At 44.6% G+C, this 18,650-nt stretch overlaps 1 protein-coding gene across 1 annotated transcript in view; it reads right to left on the minus strand.

Annotated features, from left to right (window-relative positions):
* PRMT8 (protein arginine methyltransferase 8) overlaps nucleotides 1-18,650 on the minus strand; it is a 99,221-nt gene that overhangs the window by 5,347 nt on the left and 75,224 nt on the right. Inside the window, exons 7-8 of the mRNA XM_024208181.2 lie at nucleotides 12,752-12,867; nucleotides 4,155-4,305 (exon numbers count right to left, since the gene is read on the minus strand). Coding sequence (XP_024063949.1) covers nucleotides 4,155-4,305; nucleotides 12,752-12,867 — 267 coding nt within the window. The remainder of the gene's footprint in view (nucleotides 1-4,154; nucleotides 4,306-12,751; nucleotides 12,868-18,650) is intronic.

The following is an 18,650-nucleotide window of genomic DNA, read 5'->3' on the forward strand; positions in this document are numbered from 1 at the left end:
GCACTTTGGTGTGCACTGTTATTCACACCCTCATAGGCTGAACTGCAGGGCATTGTAGACAAGCCTTGAGATGTCTATATAACACCTAGCACACTGGGGCCCTGATCTCAAGTTGTGGCCCCTAGGCGCTAAAATAACCGATTCCATGCCTCTGTTCAGATATGGTACCATTTTAAGACCCCCCTCTTCCTCCCAGCTCATTAGCCTCATGGCTAATAAAATAATCAAATCTTATGTGAAAAAGATTCTAACTTCCTCCATCATTATATTTATTTTAATCTCCCACTTCCATGGAACTAAAATACAATGTCCTGCTTCTTCCCATTAGCTCTCATGTCCCACAGATCTCTCTCTTCTCACACACTACAACATAAATCCGGAGTAACTGAAGTCAATGGAGCTACACTGGTGTGAGAGGAGAATCAGATCCAGAGAATAAATTACCAACCAAAGGACGGGAGTAAAGAGCATGGATGAGCAGGAATGTAAAGTGAAAATCTACATTAACAAAAGGCTGGCATATGGCGCTAAATGCCCTTTTCTTGCTCCTTATTTTTCTTACACAGATTATCTACAGATGCTGCCCCTCTGAAATACTGTGCTTGTAAATGTGTTTTATGCATTGTAATCAAGAGGTCTGATTCTCCTGTCACACTGGTTTTACCTAGTATAATTCCATTGATTTCAATCCAATCACTCCTTATTTACCTCGGTATGAGAGGAGAAGGGCCAATGGCTCTGTGGAAGTGTGAAAGATGATCTTCCAAAGTAAATGAGTCGTATAAGCCATAGCAATATTTTCCACACGTATTTTTAACACAATAAAAATGTTTTTAAGACTTGTATTTAAGATACCCCAAAGCCATTCCACTGAAAGCTGAAAACACCAGAAAATGCCAGAAGGGCTATTTATAAAAAGAATACAGAGAGAGAGAGAGAGAGAGAGAGAGAGAGAAATTTTTTCTCTGGTAAATGAGTCTTGGTGTTTATTGGTGAGCCTGGGTCAATAAGACCAGACAGAGAGTTTAGAGACACTTAAGAATTCAGGAGTCTTTTTGCATGTCTATCAATTGGTTCATAACAGCCAGCTTCTCTCTTTCTGCTAAGAAGAGTCAATTTAAATTGCTGTCTGCTGGAGACAGTGATATGTGTTCAGTGTGCTCTTCATAGTAAAAATGCAACAGTCTGTGACAAGCCAAATTGAGTTTCTTCCAGTATTATTATCATGCATTCACTGAGATCACATTAACATAATCAAACTCATGAGATGATGAGAAAGATGCTACGACCTGGTCTGCTCACAGATTTTGTACCAGTATAAAAATTTTGCTTAAGGGTGCGATTTTTTTTTTTTATTTAGCTGAACTGGTTATATCACCACAACCCCGAGGGTGGTTGTAATTATACCAGTAAAAATGTGCCTTATATCAGGAGAGCTTATTCCCCTTCTCTTATGGGAACATGCCACTATATGCACCTTTATACTAGTATCTATACTGGGGTGGGCAAACTTTTTGGCCTGAGAGCCACATCTGGGAATAGAAATTGTATAGCGGGCCACGAATGCTCACAAAATCGGAGTTCAGGTGCAGGAGGGGGTGAGGGCTCTGGTTGAGAATGTGGGCTCTGGGGTGGGGCCAGAAATGAGGACTTCAGGGTGTGGGAGGGGGCTCCGGGCTGGGACAGTGGAGTGGCGTGCGGGGGTGTGAGGGCTCCAGCTGGGGGTGTGGGCTCTGGGGTGGAGCTGGGGATGAGGAGTTTGGAGTGCAGGAGGATGCTCTGGGCTTGGACCGAGGGGTTTGGAGGGTGGGAGGGGGATCAGGGCTGGGGCAAGAGGTTGGGGCATGGAGAGAGGCTCTGGGGTGCAGGCTCCGGGTGGCGCTTACCTCAAGCGGCTCCCAGAAGCAGCAGCAATGTCCCCCCTCTGGCTCCTATGCGGAGCCGCGGTCAGGCGGCTCTGCGCACTGACCCATCTGCAGGCGCTGCCCCTGCAGCTCCCATTGGCCACAGTTCCCCGCTGGAGCGCCGGAGCGGGGCCATGCTGCTGCTTCCGGGAGCTGCGTTGAGTGGTCCCCGATCCTGCTCCTCGGGTGGAGCACGGGAGCGGGACAAGCCCCAGACCCCGCTCCCCAGCGGGATCTCGAGGGTCAGATTAAAATGGCTGGCGGGCCAGATCTGGTAGTTTGCCCACCCCTAATCTATACACTAATGGGACCCGCTTAACTATATTGTTATAATTAAAGTGGTAGAACTTACGTGTGTAGCAGAGCTGGGTGGGAAATAGTTTTCCCTTCAAGTGAGAATTGTCATGATTTTGAATAATTTTGTGTCCCAAATAGGGATGAAATGTAAATATCTCTAAAGTTTTCAAAAACCGACAATCCAAACATTTTTTGGATTGGATCAATCAAAATCAGTTCATTTCCATAATTTAAAAATGTTTCATTTTGATTTCAACTTTTTTGTTATTATTTTTTACCTTTCTTTAGTATGAATTAGCTACAACTTTGAACCAAAAATTCATTTTGAAGAAAAAACGAACCTTTTTGTTTACAAAATGTCAAAATGCAACATTTCAACAATTTTGAAATGTTTATTTATTTATTTTCAAAGGGTTTTTGAAGTGAGAGATTTGTCAAAACCGACCCTTTGTCGAAACCGACTTTCAACAAATCGGCTTTTTGTGATGAAAAATGTTTCATCAGAAAATTCCCAACCAGCTCTAGTGTGTAGACAAGTCCTAAGTTATGTAGTAACTCTTCCTCTGACAGCGTCCCACACTGAAGCGACTAGTTGGATGCTGCTGCATGCATGAGTTTGGATCCAGAATCCAGTTCCAGGCCAAAGGATCTTAATTAATCTCTTCTCTGTTTGACTTGTCTCTGGTAACATTTCTAAATGGAAACATCTTAGGGCCAAATGAAGTCTGACCCAGCACAGATGCACTGTGGGGAAAGAGTGCAGGGTTCAAATCATCCCTGATGTTCCTTAGAGAAGATTGACGTAATTTGACCGTCTGTGCTCCCTGAGCTGAGGAAAGTGGTGTGTTTGAATAGATGAAGGCATGTAGTCATTGATGCTCAGATTTATCAGGCAAATATCAGCCTATTCACCCATTTTAAAAAATGTATAATAATGATGTGCCAAATACCTAAATGAGGCTAAGAAGTGTAGTTCTGTTGACGTCTGTGGTTCTCTGCCAATGTACACCAATTGAGGGGCTGGACCAGTATCTCTAGTTAATACAAATTTTTCACACACACACACTCCATTATCATTGGGCCACATTTTAATTTGCACTAAGGCCCCTTTGCTCTGCTCTGGTTATAAATTACATTTATATTAGGGATGTTGAAAGATGTATGTCAAAACTATTTTTTGACAGAAAATTGGGTTTTTGACTAAACAATTTTTCACAAGTGTCTGATTTTTTTATTGTAATTCAAAAAAATGAATAACTAAAAAGCAAAAAATTTTGTTCAGTTGAAAACTAAAATATTTTGATTTGGGTATGCCACTGAGGTGCCTCATAGTTCAGTAGCTTCATGTGGCTATCCTCCACTATGGTTCAGGCTATGTAGCCAGGCTTCATTATCCCGTGATGCCACACCTTCTGTCACCAAGAGGTGAAACCCTGGTGCATCATGGGAGATGTAGTCAGACCTGAGAATTCACACTATAGAGGAGAATGGGTGCATGAGGCACTCAAACTACAACTCCCATGAGACACCACATTGGCATTTCGGAATCTAATTCAGCTTTTCAACATAATATTTTGATTTTTGATTTTTCACTGAAAAGTCACAATTTTCTAGTGGGGTGGGCATTTTCTGACAAGACCTAAGTTACATCCACTTTAAGGCCTGCCACAGCTGAATAATGGTGTCTCAGTGCAAATGACAATCTAAACCCAATGATATTTTGGTATCCTGTCCCTTTAAATAAGGTCAGTCAATTATTTGATTTTCTTTTTAAAAAACAAGTTATGCTGGCTAGGGTAAGACCGTGAACTCTTTACTCACTTTGGCGAGCAGTTGTTCACAAGAATAGGGCTACTCCAGTAAGTATCTGTTCATCAATGTGAATAAAGGATTCACATTCTCGCCTTCAGGATTATCACACAATGGAGCTGTGGCAGTAAGGAGATAGTGTACCTGTTGAAAATCCCATTTTCTTGTGGCACTTTGTAAATTCTATATTAAAATAGGTGACCAAGGCATGAATGTAATCGTTGCGCTGAATTTGGAGGCAGAACGCAGATGTAAATGCAAGTTCTTCAGTCTTCACTGTATAAATATCCACTTCCTGCATGGAGGAAAAAGAATAAGCCATTTACATAACAGAAGTCTATATGTCTTGACTAGACTAGGTGATCTGTTTTACATGTTGAGTGATGTATTTAAACATTTTATTTATTGCTCAGCAATGTAGGCTACTAGCAGCCCTTTGCTCTGTAAGAAATCAATGGCATGTTTGAGAAGAATAGCATCCACGAAATCAGCAAATGACCCGGAAGGGGGATCTTACAACCAGGCAGCCAGCCAATTAACTCACTAGCTCAGCAGAGAACAATGGAGAGGCCAACCAGTGAAAGGAAATTTGCCCTGGGGGGTTGCAGTAGTTAGAAACAAGGTAAGAAAATATGCTTTGAAATATAGAAGAAAAGTAGAAGAGGGAGCCTTTAGGGCCCAATTATGAGACCCTTACTCTCTCATGTAACTATTACTCAGCATGAGGAAGGGTGGCAGAATTGGACCCTTAATAGCCAGCAGAGGACAATGAATATTACTGTAGGAGTGGGCAAAAGGAGTGGGGTTGGAAAGAAATCAGACTTTGGACTTTAAAAAAGGAGGCAGGGCCATGAAAGCTGGCAGCAGAGACAGCAAGAAAATTAAGCCATAACACATCTGTTTACCTGGGTCAAGCCTGAGAGAAGATGGAAGGAGTTTTCATCACTTGTAAGAACTGCACACAGATATATAGCTGAGTGAATAATGCAGAAAATATTCCATGAATATTCATTTGAATTTTTAAATTTATTTGCTTCGGCCATGTTTGGGCACATTGTAATGGACAACCCAGCATTGGCAGGGATGTGAGTAAGATCAGTTCATAGACTTTGCTACCTCTAATTTCTACTTGGCAACATGGTTAAATTTGTTGATATCTAAGGCATCTTCTGTGAATTTTGATTTGTATGGGCATCTTTTTTCAGTCTTGGATCCTCTTCACAGAAGGGAATATGCATTAGCTGTGTAGAGCTAAATAAACAGAACCTCCAAAGTAGGTGACATGGGCCCACTTCCCCGATCATGCTTTCTGACCTTGTATCAAAGAATGGATTCCAAATATTAGGCAGAGGATATTTTTAGACCACAGAAGAAAATTATATAAGTCTTAATATGGCTTGAATGTGGCATTCAACAACAAAGATGCAGTCTCCAAGACAGTGTGCTTATGTTGATGCTCAAATCAGATCTCACGCTTCAGGGCATAAGCTGATTGCCTCAGGGATCGGGATGAATTCTCCCCACGCATGTACAGCATTGCACAGTTGGTTGGGATGGTGTATTATGCATGTTCATTGTTTTCCTCAGAGGCATCAAATACTGGACACTGTGAGAGGCAGGATACAAGGCTTGGTGTACCATTGGTCATATCTGATGGTCTGGGATATCCTATATTTCCAATGGTGAATTTAATTATATCCCTGTAAATCCATCTGCCTTCACTTCCTCTTTTGTTGGTGGCCAGGTGCAACTATTTGGTAATGAGTCCAATACACCATATATTATACTCTTCATATCAAAAAGAGGAAAATGAATTTCAACATTAAAATAAAGAAAAAGACAGAAACAGTTCATGCATTCTGAGACATAAAGTTTGTTCTACACTACTGAAGTCTGAAAAGGAAACATATGGGCTAGATTCTCTTCTCCATTACATCAGTGTAAACCTGGAGTAATTGAATTGACTGAAGTGGAATCACTCCGGATTTATATCAGTATAATGGAGATCAGAATCTTGCACATTTATATAGAATACAATTCTATATTTTGTCAAGAACCTGCAATAATATAGCAGAGGCATAGTAAGACAAACACAGACAGACTCAGCTATTATTCAGAAATGGATTTCTTTGCATTGATCACATAATTCATAGGTTTTTCCAAGAGGATGAAAACATAGGGTAAAGATGCAGGCCATCTTAACAACAGAGCTCAAGTTTTGGCCTAATATATTGGAGATATTGTTCAGGAACAGTTCAACCATATGAAAAATGTATTCTGCTTCCAAGGTCATTGAGTATCTGCTATGTGGAGACATTGAATTATCTGTCACATGTTTATAAGTGGTATAAATGAAAACTGTCTGACTGCTTTAAAGTGCAGTACTTCTCTGAAAAGTGATTCTGCATAAAAGGCATTGCAGAGGTTCTGCGTTTATTGTTTCTTAATAATACCTTTCCAAATATGATTAATCTGCAAGCAAAAACATTTTTTTAACTGCCATCCTTGCAAACCCACCTGCGATGTCCTTCTCCTTCATTATCACCAGTACTGATGGCTTTCACCCAAAAGGAAGTAGCGATTTTGGATGCCTCAATTTTTGAGTGTCTGACTTGAGACATCTTTAAGGGTCTGATTTGCAGAGTGGTGAGCACCTGCTCTGTATAAATCAGACCCCTAAAAAGCGTTTCCAGTGGGGGACCCAAAAACGTAGGCACAAATTAGGCACCCAAAACAACTAATCACTTTTCAAAATCTTGGCCAAAGATTCTGCAAGCCAAATTGAGCCTTCAGTGACAGCTGCAGTTCCATTGTCTTCAGTGGATTTGCACAGATGTAACTGATTGGAACTTAGCATACATTTTTTGTTATTGTTGAAAGACTAGAATCCAGCTCCCCCTCTCTGAGCTGCATTGGCTCTGCAGGGTGAAGCAGAATCAAAAGCAATAAAAAACATTATTTTGTCAGAGTATTTTGTCAGCGAAGTTAGTAAAAATGTCTCTGGAAATCTATAGGGAACAAAAATACTGGTAAGAAGGTGCCATTTTTACAGTCATTTTTTCAGAGCAGAACCATACTTTAATTTGCCATGCAGAGTAGGAGATTAAAAAAAATCTGGTATTGATTAATTTGTACAATTTTGTACTGACTCAATCCCTGTTCTTAACCTCCATTTCAGCTGCCACACATTCCTATACTAGATGCGTGTTCTGCTTCTCAGTCAAAAACCCAGGTGGCTGAATGCTAATTTTGCATAAAATTAGATGGAAAAGTCATGCTCCTCCACATTTCTCTCTAAATTATGCAAAAATTGGGCATAATTGAGCACAAGGCTGGTCCAAATAGAGCCCTTAATTGTAATAAAGTGTTAAGTTGAGAAATAGTAAGACTGATAAACACAGCAGCTAACTACCTAGGACCAAATTGTGTCTGGGGGCCTGTGGAGAAGCACAGAGGGGAATATGGGCATAAGGAACCTCTCTGCTATGTGTCCCACTCAGTTCTTGTATTCAGGAGGGTGGAAGATTTGGTTTGTGCCACAAGTAGCACTAGTCACCTCAAGAGTGCGTGAAGAGTGTGAGAATAATTAGAGGGGAAGGAGCGGAAATCACATTCCCCACTTTCAACTTGGGGAGAGGGGGACAGCAATGCCTCCCCCTCAGCCCCTGATCTTTTGGGTGGCTGTGGAGAGGAGGCTGCAGAGCGGGAAAGAAGGAGAGTCTGAGGGTGCTTTGTGCAGCTGCCTCAGTGCTCTGTTAACCCTGCCTCCATCCTGGCCTCAATAACAGGAAGTGGCTGCAGTTGTAGTCTCATGCCAGCAGGGCCCTCAGCAGTGTCATCCTGCTGGGCAGGCAAGAGCCTGCAGCTGTGGCTCCTTTCCTACCTGGGGCCCTCCCACACCAGCTCTGCAGGAGAGAAGAGGCCTGACCAGGGAAAGAGGGTGCAGCACTGGCTGGTAGGAGTTTCTCTTTTCACTTCTACTCCCACTGCCAGACAACCCCTTTGGTAGTATAGTCATAAGGGGCGGTTTTATGTCTTTTGCCACCCCAAGCATGGCAGTCAGGCAGCCTTCGGCGGCATGCCTGCGGGAGGTCCGCCGGTCCCGCGCCTTCCGCGTACCCGCCGCCGAATTGCCGCCGAAGCCGCGGGACCGGTGGACCTCCTGCAGGCATGCCGCCGAAGGCAGCCTGACTGCCGCCCTCACAGGGACCGGCAGGCCGCCCCCCCGCGGCTTGCCGCCCCAGGCACGCGCTTGGTGCGCTGGTGCCTAGAGCTGCCCCTGATAGTCATGAGGGGTGCAGCTGTGAGGGGAACTTGAGGAAAGGAAGAGAGGAGGATTTTGGAAGAGGGAAAGAGAACAGGGCAGGAGGCAGTTTGGAGACGAGAGAATGAAGTGTTTGGGGATGAGGGTGGAGAGTGAGGTGAGATTGATTCATGGGGGAGGAGGATTCATGGAGAGGAGAAACTGGAATCTGAGGGAGGAAGAGAGAGGTGGTGTGGAGGAAGAGGAAGGAGACTGAGGAGTTTGGAAAGAGGGAAAGGAGTCAGAGAAGATTTCACACAAAGAGGGATCTGGAGGAGAAGGAGGAGGAGAAACTAGGGAGTGGAGGCTCGGCATGCTGTCTGAAGATGATTACAGGATGGAAGCCAGTCAAAGGTGGCACCACAGCAAGAGAAGTGGAAGATAGCCAAAGTAAGTGCTGTGGGTCTTGTTTTTATTTTTAAGAGGAGTGGGGAGAAAGGAACTTGTGTTGGGACCCTTCTTGAGTTGTCTCCTGGTGCTGAAAGGGAATGGTTCAGTCCCTCCCCCAGACTCATTGGGGCAAAATCATTCCACTCTTGCAGGGTGGGGATATGGGCAGGAGCGCATTTGGCATGTGGCCAAACTCCCTAGGCACTTAGAGGCATTGTGCCTCCTTCAGGCTCATTGCTTCCCAGAGCTCTCTCTGGGGATGTGTGGCTCCATGCAGAAAGTGTTATGCCCCTGCCCTCTGAAAATCAGGCCCCCCTTTTGGACAACCCAAAAATGGGCACACCACAGATCATGAGACACTTGAAAAAACAAGCCAGGTTTCTTTTTTACCACTGCGTACTCTCATTGTTAGGTACCCCAGCGTGTGTTTTAGGCATTAGCCCTTGCATGAGGCAGACCTGCGGAAAACTATGGGTTCTCAACCAGATGTCATGACCCTCAAGAGGTTGTGAACAGGTCTGGAGGGGTTATGACAACCTACCTTATCTTTATGGGTAGATGGGAGATAAGCCTTAAAACTGCTGGGGGTTCCCAAAAGTTTTTTATGGAGTCAGTATATGGAGAACCACCTTCTCAGTCTACTTGCACCCATATTTGTTCAGCCAGCTTTTTACTACAGTTTATTATCTTATGGGTTTTTAAGGTATTTTTAGATTTAAAATCACATCACACAGAAAACAGAGTTCCCTAAATATACCCCTATATAAAGCCCACCTTGTCACCTCCTGTGTTTTCACTGACCAGATTGTGAGTTTATTAACTACTTTAGGGCAAGATTCTGAGACCTTTACTGACATTAAGTAGTACCTGACTCAGCTATTCATTCCATTGATTCTAATGGCGCTATGATAGAATAAGGCACTCTTCAATGTAAGGGTAGAAGAATCAGGCCCTTAGATAGTCTAGCATGGCTCCTACTAAGTGTGTTATGCTTAGAGCCCTACCAAATTTACGGTCTATTTTGGCCAATTTCACAGTTATAGGATTTTTTAAATCATAAATGTCATGATTTCAGCTATTTAAATCTGAAATTTCACAGTGTTGTAATAGTAGGGGTCCTGACTCAAAAAGGAATTGGGGGGAGTCACAAGGTTATTGTAGCAGAGGTTGCGGTATTGCTACCCTTACTTCTGCGCTGCTGCTGGCAACGGCGCTGTCTTCAGAGGTGGGCAGCTGGAGAGCAGTGACTGTTGGCCGGGAGCCCAGCTCTGAAGGCAGAGCCGCCACCAGCAGAAGTAAGGATGTCATGGTATGGATTGCCACCCTTACTTCTGCACTGCTGCCTGCAGAGCTGGGCCCTCATCAGCAGCTTCCACTCTCCGCCTGCCCAGCTCTGAAGGCAGCAGTGCAGAAGTAAGGGTGGCAATATCATGACCCCCTTAAAATAACTTTGTGGACCCCCCCTGCAACTCTCCTTTGGGTCAGGACCCCCAATTTGAGAAACACTGGTCTCCCCCATAAAATCCCTATAATATAGGGTAAAAGCACACAAAAGATGAGATTTCATGGGAGCGGAGACCAGATTTCATGGTCCATGACACGTTTTTCATGGCTGTGAATTTGACAGGGCCCTAGATATGCTGTAAAATGTCCTTGGGGGGACTAAAGCTTGCCCTCAGGTTATTGACACAGTTTCCACAGGTGGAGACACTATTCATTGATTCTAAAATCTGCTAAACCCTGCTGAATGCATGATGCCTGCTGCTCAGAAGGCATGGTCCTCTTGACAGATGCAAGTGGGTGGACTCTCTCAGAGGAAGGTGTTATATAAGGAAGAAGCATTTGTAATGTTAGGTGAATGCAGAGTTTATTGCACCTTACGTTTTGAAAATAAGCAGTTAAATTTAAGACCACTCTAGAAAAGTTCACAGAAGGGGTGTTCGCTTTCTTTCTAAGGGCTTGTCTTCACTGAACTGTTGACTCAATGTACAACTTACCAGTAAGTGTTGCCCATAGCTCTACTCCTGTGCGTGCACAGAGGTCTCTAGCTCAAACTAAGTGGTGCTTTAAACTCAAGCTAGCGGGCCTGTCTGGGGATGTGGGTTGAAGCCTGAGAGCTGCTGAAATCGGGTTAGTAATGCAGTGGGGACTCACCTACTCTGTGCTGCTAATCCAAACGCTCTGGGCAGCTAACTGGAGAGGCATTAACTTGAGTGTAGAAAATTCTAGCTAACATTGGAGTGAAAAGCCTTACGACAGTGGGTTTTGTTGCTACTTCTTACTCCCCCTCTCCAGTACTAGCTTGCATAGCACAAACTTGAATAGGAGCAAATTTAAGACCAGCAATTCAGTCTGTCTTTCTATACCCTGTTGATTTCAATGAGTTTTTGTTAAAGGTTTTAGATTTGGGCCAACAAACATGCAGCTCTCACATTACATGGTACCAGGGAAATCAAGCTATTCAACCATCTGTTCTTGCACTATGTATCCATCATTTGTTTAGTTCATTTAAAGTTCATTTTAGAGTTATATTCCATCTTAACTATCGTGTGCAGTAGTCTATTTAGCTAACTTTGTTTTCTGTGTGCTATGATTTTAAATAACTAAGGCCTGTGCTCTCTACAAAGACAGACAGCTATCTCATGTTCAACTGAGTGCAGATACAGCATGCACACACTGTGCTCTCGCATAGAGCTTTTATTTTTGTTCTTTCCTGTTTTCATAATCTGAAATATTAGTCAGTACTTTGCCTCTTGCCAGCCAGAGATACAGATAACAATAGGGAAAGTGGAACTGGCTCATGCAAACCATTACTCATGCAAGCAAAATGTATTCATGCAAATAGCCCTATTGAACTACCTGGGACTATTCAGGGAAATAAGGACTACAAGGGTTAGCCCTAAAAAAGGGGAATTTGGGAACTTCTATGCCGTGTGTTATACAGAAGGTCCGACTATATGATCACAGAGGTCCCTTCTAGCCTAAGGGCATCTCTTCACTAGCCGCAGCGCTTTAATGTGGCTGTGTAGTCCGTGGCACCAGTGCTGGGAGAGAGCTCTCCCAGTGCTATAAAAAAACCCACCTCCACAAGGGGAATAGCTACCAGGGCTGGGAGCGCAGCGCTGGTGCGCTGTCTACATGGCCACTTTACAGCGCTGAAACTTGCAGCGCTCAGGGGGGTATTTTTTTCACACCCCTGAGTGAGAAAGTTGCAGCGCTGTAGAGTGGCAGTGTAGACAAGGCCTTAGAATCTATGAACTATCCTGGATCCTCAACCTGGGGTTCTGAACAGTCGTAAGGGGGTTGTGACCACCCTGCCCTTCACATATTGCTAAATAGGAGCTGGGGCACAGCTATATCCAAGCTAGATGGGAGAAGAGTGCTGGGAGGTTCCAGTATGAAAAAGAGTGAGAACTTGGCTACCGAAATCATGTTGACAATTTAAGGCCAAATGCAGATCTCATACACTGGGATAAAACTGGAGTTATTCCAGCAGTTAATATCATCTGGTGCCTTAATCTTTTCACTGTAACTAAATCCATTTAACACCTCTCCCCAGTAGCTTTCCATCTCAAATTTGCAATATCTGTTCACAGGGAGGAAGAACAATTAAAATACATATTGAAATATGTACAGTGTCTCCATTTACCCAGTACTTGCACTGATTACCCCCCCCCCAAAAAGATTTATTTTTAATTTGTGAGAGTTTGAAGGTGTGTTTGGAGATCCATTTATAGCAGCAGCCAGATGAGCACAAAATCCCACTCTCAGGTGACATCTTCCAATTTGGGTAGTACCATATGTGACCAAGGTATTAGTATTCATGTTTAGCTGAGCTGATGACACTTGACATGTGCAACATGCATATACTGGATATTATGAAAACTAAGATTATTTTCCCTCTTAGTTTTATCACATTCCATACTGATGGTATCTGCAGCTTGTCAGTAGCCCCAAAAGATAGTGTTAAAGAAAAAATAATGCATCTCCAAAGAATGCCACAATAAGTGTAAGCGTTCACATTTAAGTACATTTAGAATTACCAAACCTTAATTAAACACGCATTGGTCACCACTTGCTTTGGATCTACTATGTCGACCAGGGGCTCCTTCATGGCAACATCTCTAATACAGGTCATGTCGAAGCCATACACATTCTCCCACCCTGTGAATGCAAATGGATGTGTCAAAGGTGAGAAGTAATACAAAATAAATAAATCTTTTGCACTTTGCATAGTTGCTTCTGTTCCAGAATCTCAAAGCCTTTCACAACCAATTAGTTAGCTTTCACAGCACCCCTGTTAAATAGATAAGTGGCAAAATCTCCATTTTGCAGATAAGGCACAGGAAGATCAAGGCTCAAAACTTTAAAAGTGGCCTCTTGTTTTGGATTCCCCAATAACTAAGACACCCAAGTTCAGTGGACACTTTTAAAGACTTACTCATTTAAATGAGTTGCCCAAAATCACACAGCAAGTCAGCCAAATTGTTGTGAATAGAACTCAAGAATCCTGGATCCTTGTCCCTTGCTCTGACTTCTAGATAACATTTAATCTCGTAGGCCCTGATCCTGCAAAAACATGAGTAGCCCCTATCGCAGGGGTGGCCAACCTGAGCCTGAGAAGGCGCCAGAATTTAACAATGTACATTGCCAAAGAGCCACAGTAATACGTCAGCAGCCCCCCCATCAGGTCCCCCACCCCGCTCCCAGCGCCTCCCGCCCACTGGCAGCCCCGCCAATCAGCACCTCCCCTTCCCTCCCCGCACCTCCCGATCAGCTGTTTCATGGCATGCAGGAGGCTCTGGGCGGGAGGGGAAGGAGTGAGGGCATGGCAGGCTCAGGGGAGGGGGCAGGAAGGGGTGGAGTGGGGGCAAGGCCTGTGGCAGAGCCAGGGGTTGAGCAGTGAGCACCCCCAGCATGCTGGAAAGTCAGCGACTATAGCTCCAGCTCCAGAGTCAGTGCCTATACAAAGAGCCACATATTAACTTCTGAAGAGCCGCATGTGGCTCTGGAGTCACAGGTTAGCCACCCCTTGCCTTATCGTGTCAGTGGACTAGTCATGAGAGTAAAGTTATGCATATCTTTAAGTGTTTGGAGGATCAAGACCTTAATGCAAGTACATCATGACAGATTGCCTTCTAAAAAGCTTGCAAGCTGAGTTGAGCTCACTAGGTATTTGAACTGTTCTGATGACTGTACCAGTAAGTGCCTTTTATCTTGCTGAGTTTCTTTCTTTGAACAAATGATCCCCTGGGGGAAAGTACATTGGCTCTGCTCTTATCTAGGGGGAAAGTACATTGGCTCTGCTCTTATGGTTGACATTTCTTCATGAAAAAAATACAAAGAACTGTTACATTTTTGGATTTGTTTTTTAAAACCAAAATCATATTACTCTCCTGAACCAGATGAGTCAAATTCCATTAAACCACACTGCCCCATTAAAGGTCTAAACTGAAAGTTACAAAAGTCATGTGGGCTGCAGTGTGTGCTGAGTAGAAGAATGGCTGGAAAAGTACTTTGAGCATTTAAAAATAGTATTATGCATGAGAACAAGCAAGGTAAATTGACAAACCATGGTAGGGAGCAGATTTGCAAAAGCTTCTCCTCTCAGAGCACAGCAGTTGAGTTCTTGGAATTCCCAGCAGGGTCAGAATTGGCAGCAATAGTAAAAGGTCAGTAAGTACGATTCTAAATTGCAACATATTTGGCAAAGATATATTCTTTGGTAATGGTGTCCTTTGATGGGGCTGTCAACTTGCCCACATTTTTGGGGAGGTGGGGTGACTCCTGAAAATCTTTTTTTTTTCTTTTTCTTTTTCCACCCTCTTGTTATGAAATCTATCCTTACTCACCCAATATTGGTGTGTTTTCTGAAAGCCCCAGCTCCTTGAGTCATGTTATTATAGGAGAATCTCAGCTTTCATTTTAAGTGCCAAGTTTATAGCCCTCATGGTTCCATTAAAAAAAAGCTGGAAAATATGAACCCTAAAGGATCACAGATCAGAAAGCAAATACCCCCACTCTCCCCCAAAATAATTATTTTTAAACCAATTTCATGATTTGGGGCAGGGGCATGATTTCTGAGCACCTTCTGAAACACCCATCACTGCATTTGGCATGTGAGAGACTCTGGTTCCCATCCCAAGAAGAACAAAGTAATGGGGAGAAATAAAAGTGAAGTGAGATACTAGGGAGGAGTTAGAAATTTAGAGGAGAGAAAATAGTGTGGTGGGAGAAGAGATTTGGACAGAAAGGAGTAAAGAAGACAGAGGAAAAAAACTGATAGTATAAATAGGGAAGAAAGGATATCAGAAAAGAAAAATGTTTTGAAGGAAAATAGGCTTTTTTGGGGGGGGGGAACCAGACACTTAAAAGGCATGAAAAAACTTACAGACCAATAAATCAGGGGAAAACAAAGACACTGAATATGCCTGAAGAAAAGACATCAAGTTATAGAAGGGAAAGTAGAAAACAGGATGGAAAAAGAGGGCAAAAAAGTGGGAGAGTGCATTTTTGGGTGACAGGAAGCATTTTTGTTATTTTACATGAAGTGTCCTTCATACAGCATTTTGTAACTCTGATTTTATGGGATTTTGTCTGCTTCTGCAACCAAAAAAAAATCTGAAAATATTCCTGCCTTTGGACAAGGAGGAGATGACAATCCGCTTTGGATGTTATAAATCTGTAGTTCTCAACCAGGGCTATGTGTAGGGTGACCAGGTGTCTGGTTTTCGACCAGAACACCCAGTCGACAAGGGATCCTGGTGGCTCCGGTCAGCATGGCTGACCGGGCTTTTGACTGTCTGGTTAGCAGCGCCATGCAGCGGGGCTGACAGGCTCCCTGCTAGCCTCCGCGCCGCTCAGCTCCTGGGAAGCAGCTGGCATGTCCAACTCCTCGGCTTAGGGGCAGCCAGGGGGGTCTGTGTACTGCCTCACACCCCGCCTGCAGGCGCAACTCCCATTAGCAGGGTCAGGGCAGGGGCCGAACTAGCACGACTCAAGAACGCTCAGCAGATGGCTGTTGAGGGGTCATGGCGCAGGCCTCTCCCGCTGCTACCGGCCCACTTCTCCTCCTTGCGCTCCTCCTGTGGCTGGGCTTGAGCTGCGGCACATGCCCTGTGGCGAACCACGGTTGGTCACCCCATTGCTGGCACCCAGGAGATTGAGGTATGTATCCCCATCTCTGAGTGGTGGGAATGGGGCTGCACCCCCCGCATCCCGCTCACTGCATCTCTCCTCTGTCCCATCCTGCCCTGCCTCCCAACCCTACCCATCCCAGCCCTGTACCCCTTACAGCACTCTCCCACCCATCTCTCCACCTCCCAGAGCCGCCCTCCATGTCCCTCACACTCCACAGCCCTGCACCTCATTCACCTCCATACATTGCTGCACTCTCATTATGTCCCTTTACACTCCTGTGACCCCCACATCCAGGGCCGGCTCCAGGGTTTTTGCCGCCCGAAGCGGCGCAAAAAAAATAAAAAAAAAAAGCCGCGATAGCGATCTGCGGCGGCAATTCGGCGGGATGTCCTTCGCTCCGAGCAGGAGTGAGGGACCGTCCGCCGAATTGCCACCGAATAGCTGGACGTGCCGGAGTGGCCGCCCCAAGCACCTGCTTGGCAAGCTGGTGCCTGGAGCCAGCCCTGCCCACATCCTCCTGCACCTGTAACCTTCTGCCTCCCTCTGCATCCCCATTCACCTCACATACCCCCTATATCCCTTCCTCTCTCCTTCACTGCCCCCTCTCACCCCCACCCTGCTCTCATCCTTGGTCTCTTTCCTCCCTATCCTCTCTCCTCCACACCCTGCATCTTCCTCCCTCCAGCCCAGCCTCCTCCCTTCCCAACTGAGTGATTTAGGCAGCCCCTGGAAGAGTGGAGTCCTCCCGGGCAATATCATAATCAGAGAGAGAAAATAAAAAGGCAATAAAACCAGACAATAAAACTCAGCCAGCAGCCTGGGGCCCAGGCAGAGCAGAGCCCCCTCAGTGCCAGGGGGCCAGCCTATGGTCCCTTCGCTCTGGGGCTCAACCTTCACGCTGGGCACGGCAGCGCTGCAGCCCCCTGGGCAAGGGGCCCGCAAGCATGGGAAGTCTCCTGCAGCTAGGGTGACCAAGTGACAGTGGGAGGGGGGATGGAGTGAGCTGGGGGAGGGGCCTCGGGAAGGGGCAGGGCAGGGAGTTCGGCAGGGGCGGGCAAGGGTGTTTGGTTTTCTGGAATTAGAAAGTTGGCAACCCTAGCTATGTGTACCCCTGGGGGTACATAGAGGTCTTCCAGGGGGTACATCAACCCATCTAGATATTTGCTTAATTATAAAGCAGGCTACATAAAAAGCATTAACAAAGTCAGTACAAACTAAAGTTTCATACAGACAGTGACTTGTTTATACTGCTCTATATGCTATACATTGAAATGTAAGTACAATGTTTATATTCCAATTGATTTATTTTGTAATTATATGGTAAAAATGATAAAATAAGCAATTTTTCAGTAATAATGTGCTGTGACACTTGTGTTTTTATGTCTGATTTTGTAAGCAAGTAGTTTTTAAGTGAGGTGAAACTTGGGGTATGCAAAACAAATCGGAGTCCAGAAAGCGGTACAGTAGTCTGGAAAGGTTGAGAGTCAGTGCTATAGATCAGTGGGTCTCAAAGCCGGTCTGCCACTTGTTCAGGGAAAGCCCCTGGCAGGCCGGGCCGGTTTGTTTACCTGCCGCGTCCACAGGTTCGGCTAATCGTGGCTCCCACTGGCCGTGGTTTGCTGCTCCAGGCCAATGGGGGCTGCGGGAAGCTGCGTGGGCTGAGGGATGTGCTGGCTGCTGCTTCCTGCAGCCCCCATTGGCCTGGAGCGGTGAACCGCGGCCAGCGGGAGCCGCAATCGGCTGAACCTGCGGACGCGGCAGGTAAACAAACCGGCCCGGCCCACCAGGGGCTTTCCCTGAACAAGCGGCGGACTGGCTTTGAGAACCACTGCTATAGATGACCCTTGTAATGGGCCCAATCCTGAATCCAGTTTGTGGTGCTAATGACTCCCATTGAGCTCAGTGGGAGTTACTTGTATCCTTTGATGGAAGAACAAGGCCCCCCAAGACTGCACTTCAGTCAGAAAAATCAAGACTCTTTTTTTGGAAAGTTGACAGGTTGTAAGACTGGGATGAAGCCGATAAGGGGGAGTTGCGTGTGTGCATCTGACTGGTAATTGAGCCCACTAGTTCTTTTCCAAGCTCCTATATACCACATGGCCCTAATAAGCAGAGCTGGTTGGAAATTTTCCCATGGAAACTTCTTTTTGCCAGAAAAGGTCTTCACAGCCAAAACAAAAATTTCTGTGAACAAATTTTAGTAAATGTTCATGCAATTTTTAAAAAACTTTTATTAAAAACTTTTGTTTTGGTGGGGGGGAAAGTCAACTCTCTCTTGCCTTTTTAATTCTCTACCCCGTTTTTTCTCCCCAGTGGAAATATTATTTTTAATTAAAATTATGGTTTTCTCCATCAAAATGAAATGAAAAATTATGTTTAGAAACTTTTTTCATAAATAAATACTCAGAAAATTTTGGACAAATTAAATTCATTTTTCAAAAATGTGAAATATATATATTTTTTGACCAGCTGTATCAATAAACTTTCACACTTACAGTGGTTGCCACTTGTAAAGATTTTAAGCTCCTTTGCAAACTGTTAATGTTACAGTTGTACTCACTGTGCTGAGAATAGGGAAATATATTTGCTTTCCACAATGAACGCTCTGTATAACTTTTCATGAGTGATGTACCCAGATACTTGGATGCTAATATCTAAACTGCATTGTTAAATCTATTCACCTTAATTTGGGTTGTTGCTGATTATGTACTGTATGTATCTTCTGACTTTTAAAATCCAACTTTGTATTTGTGGATAATCTAAGCACGATATCCAGATGTACAGACACTCTTTTCTTAACCTGTGTA

This window comes from Terrapene carolina, unplaced genomic scaffold, assembly GCF_002925995.2.
Source record: "Terrapene carolina triunguis isolate 2854851 unplaced genomic scaffold, T_m_triunguis-2.0 Scaffold112, whole genome shotgun sequence".
In the NCBI taxonomy this organism is placed as follows: domain Eukaryota; kingdom Metazoa; phylum Chordata; order Testudines; family Emydidae; genus Terrapene; species Terrapene triunguis.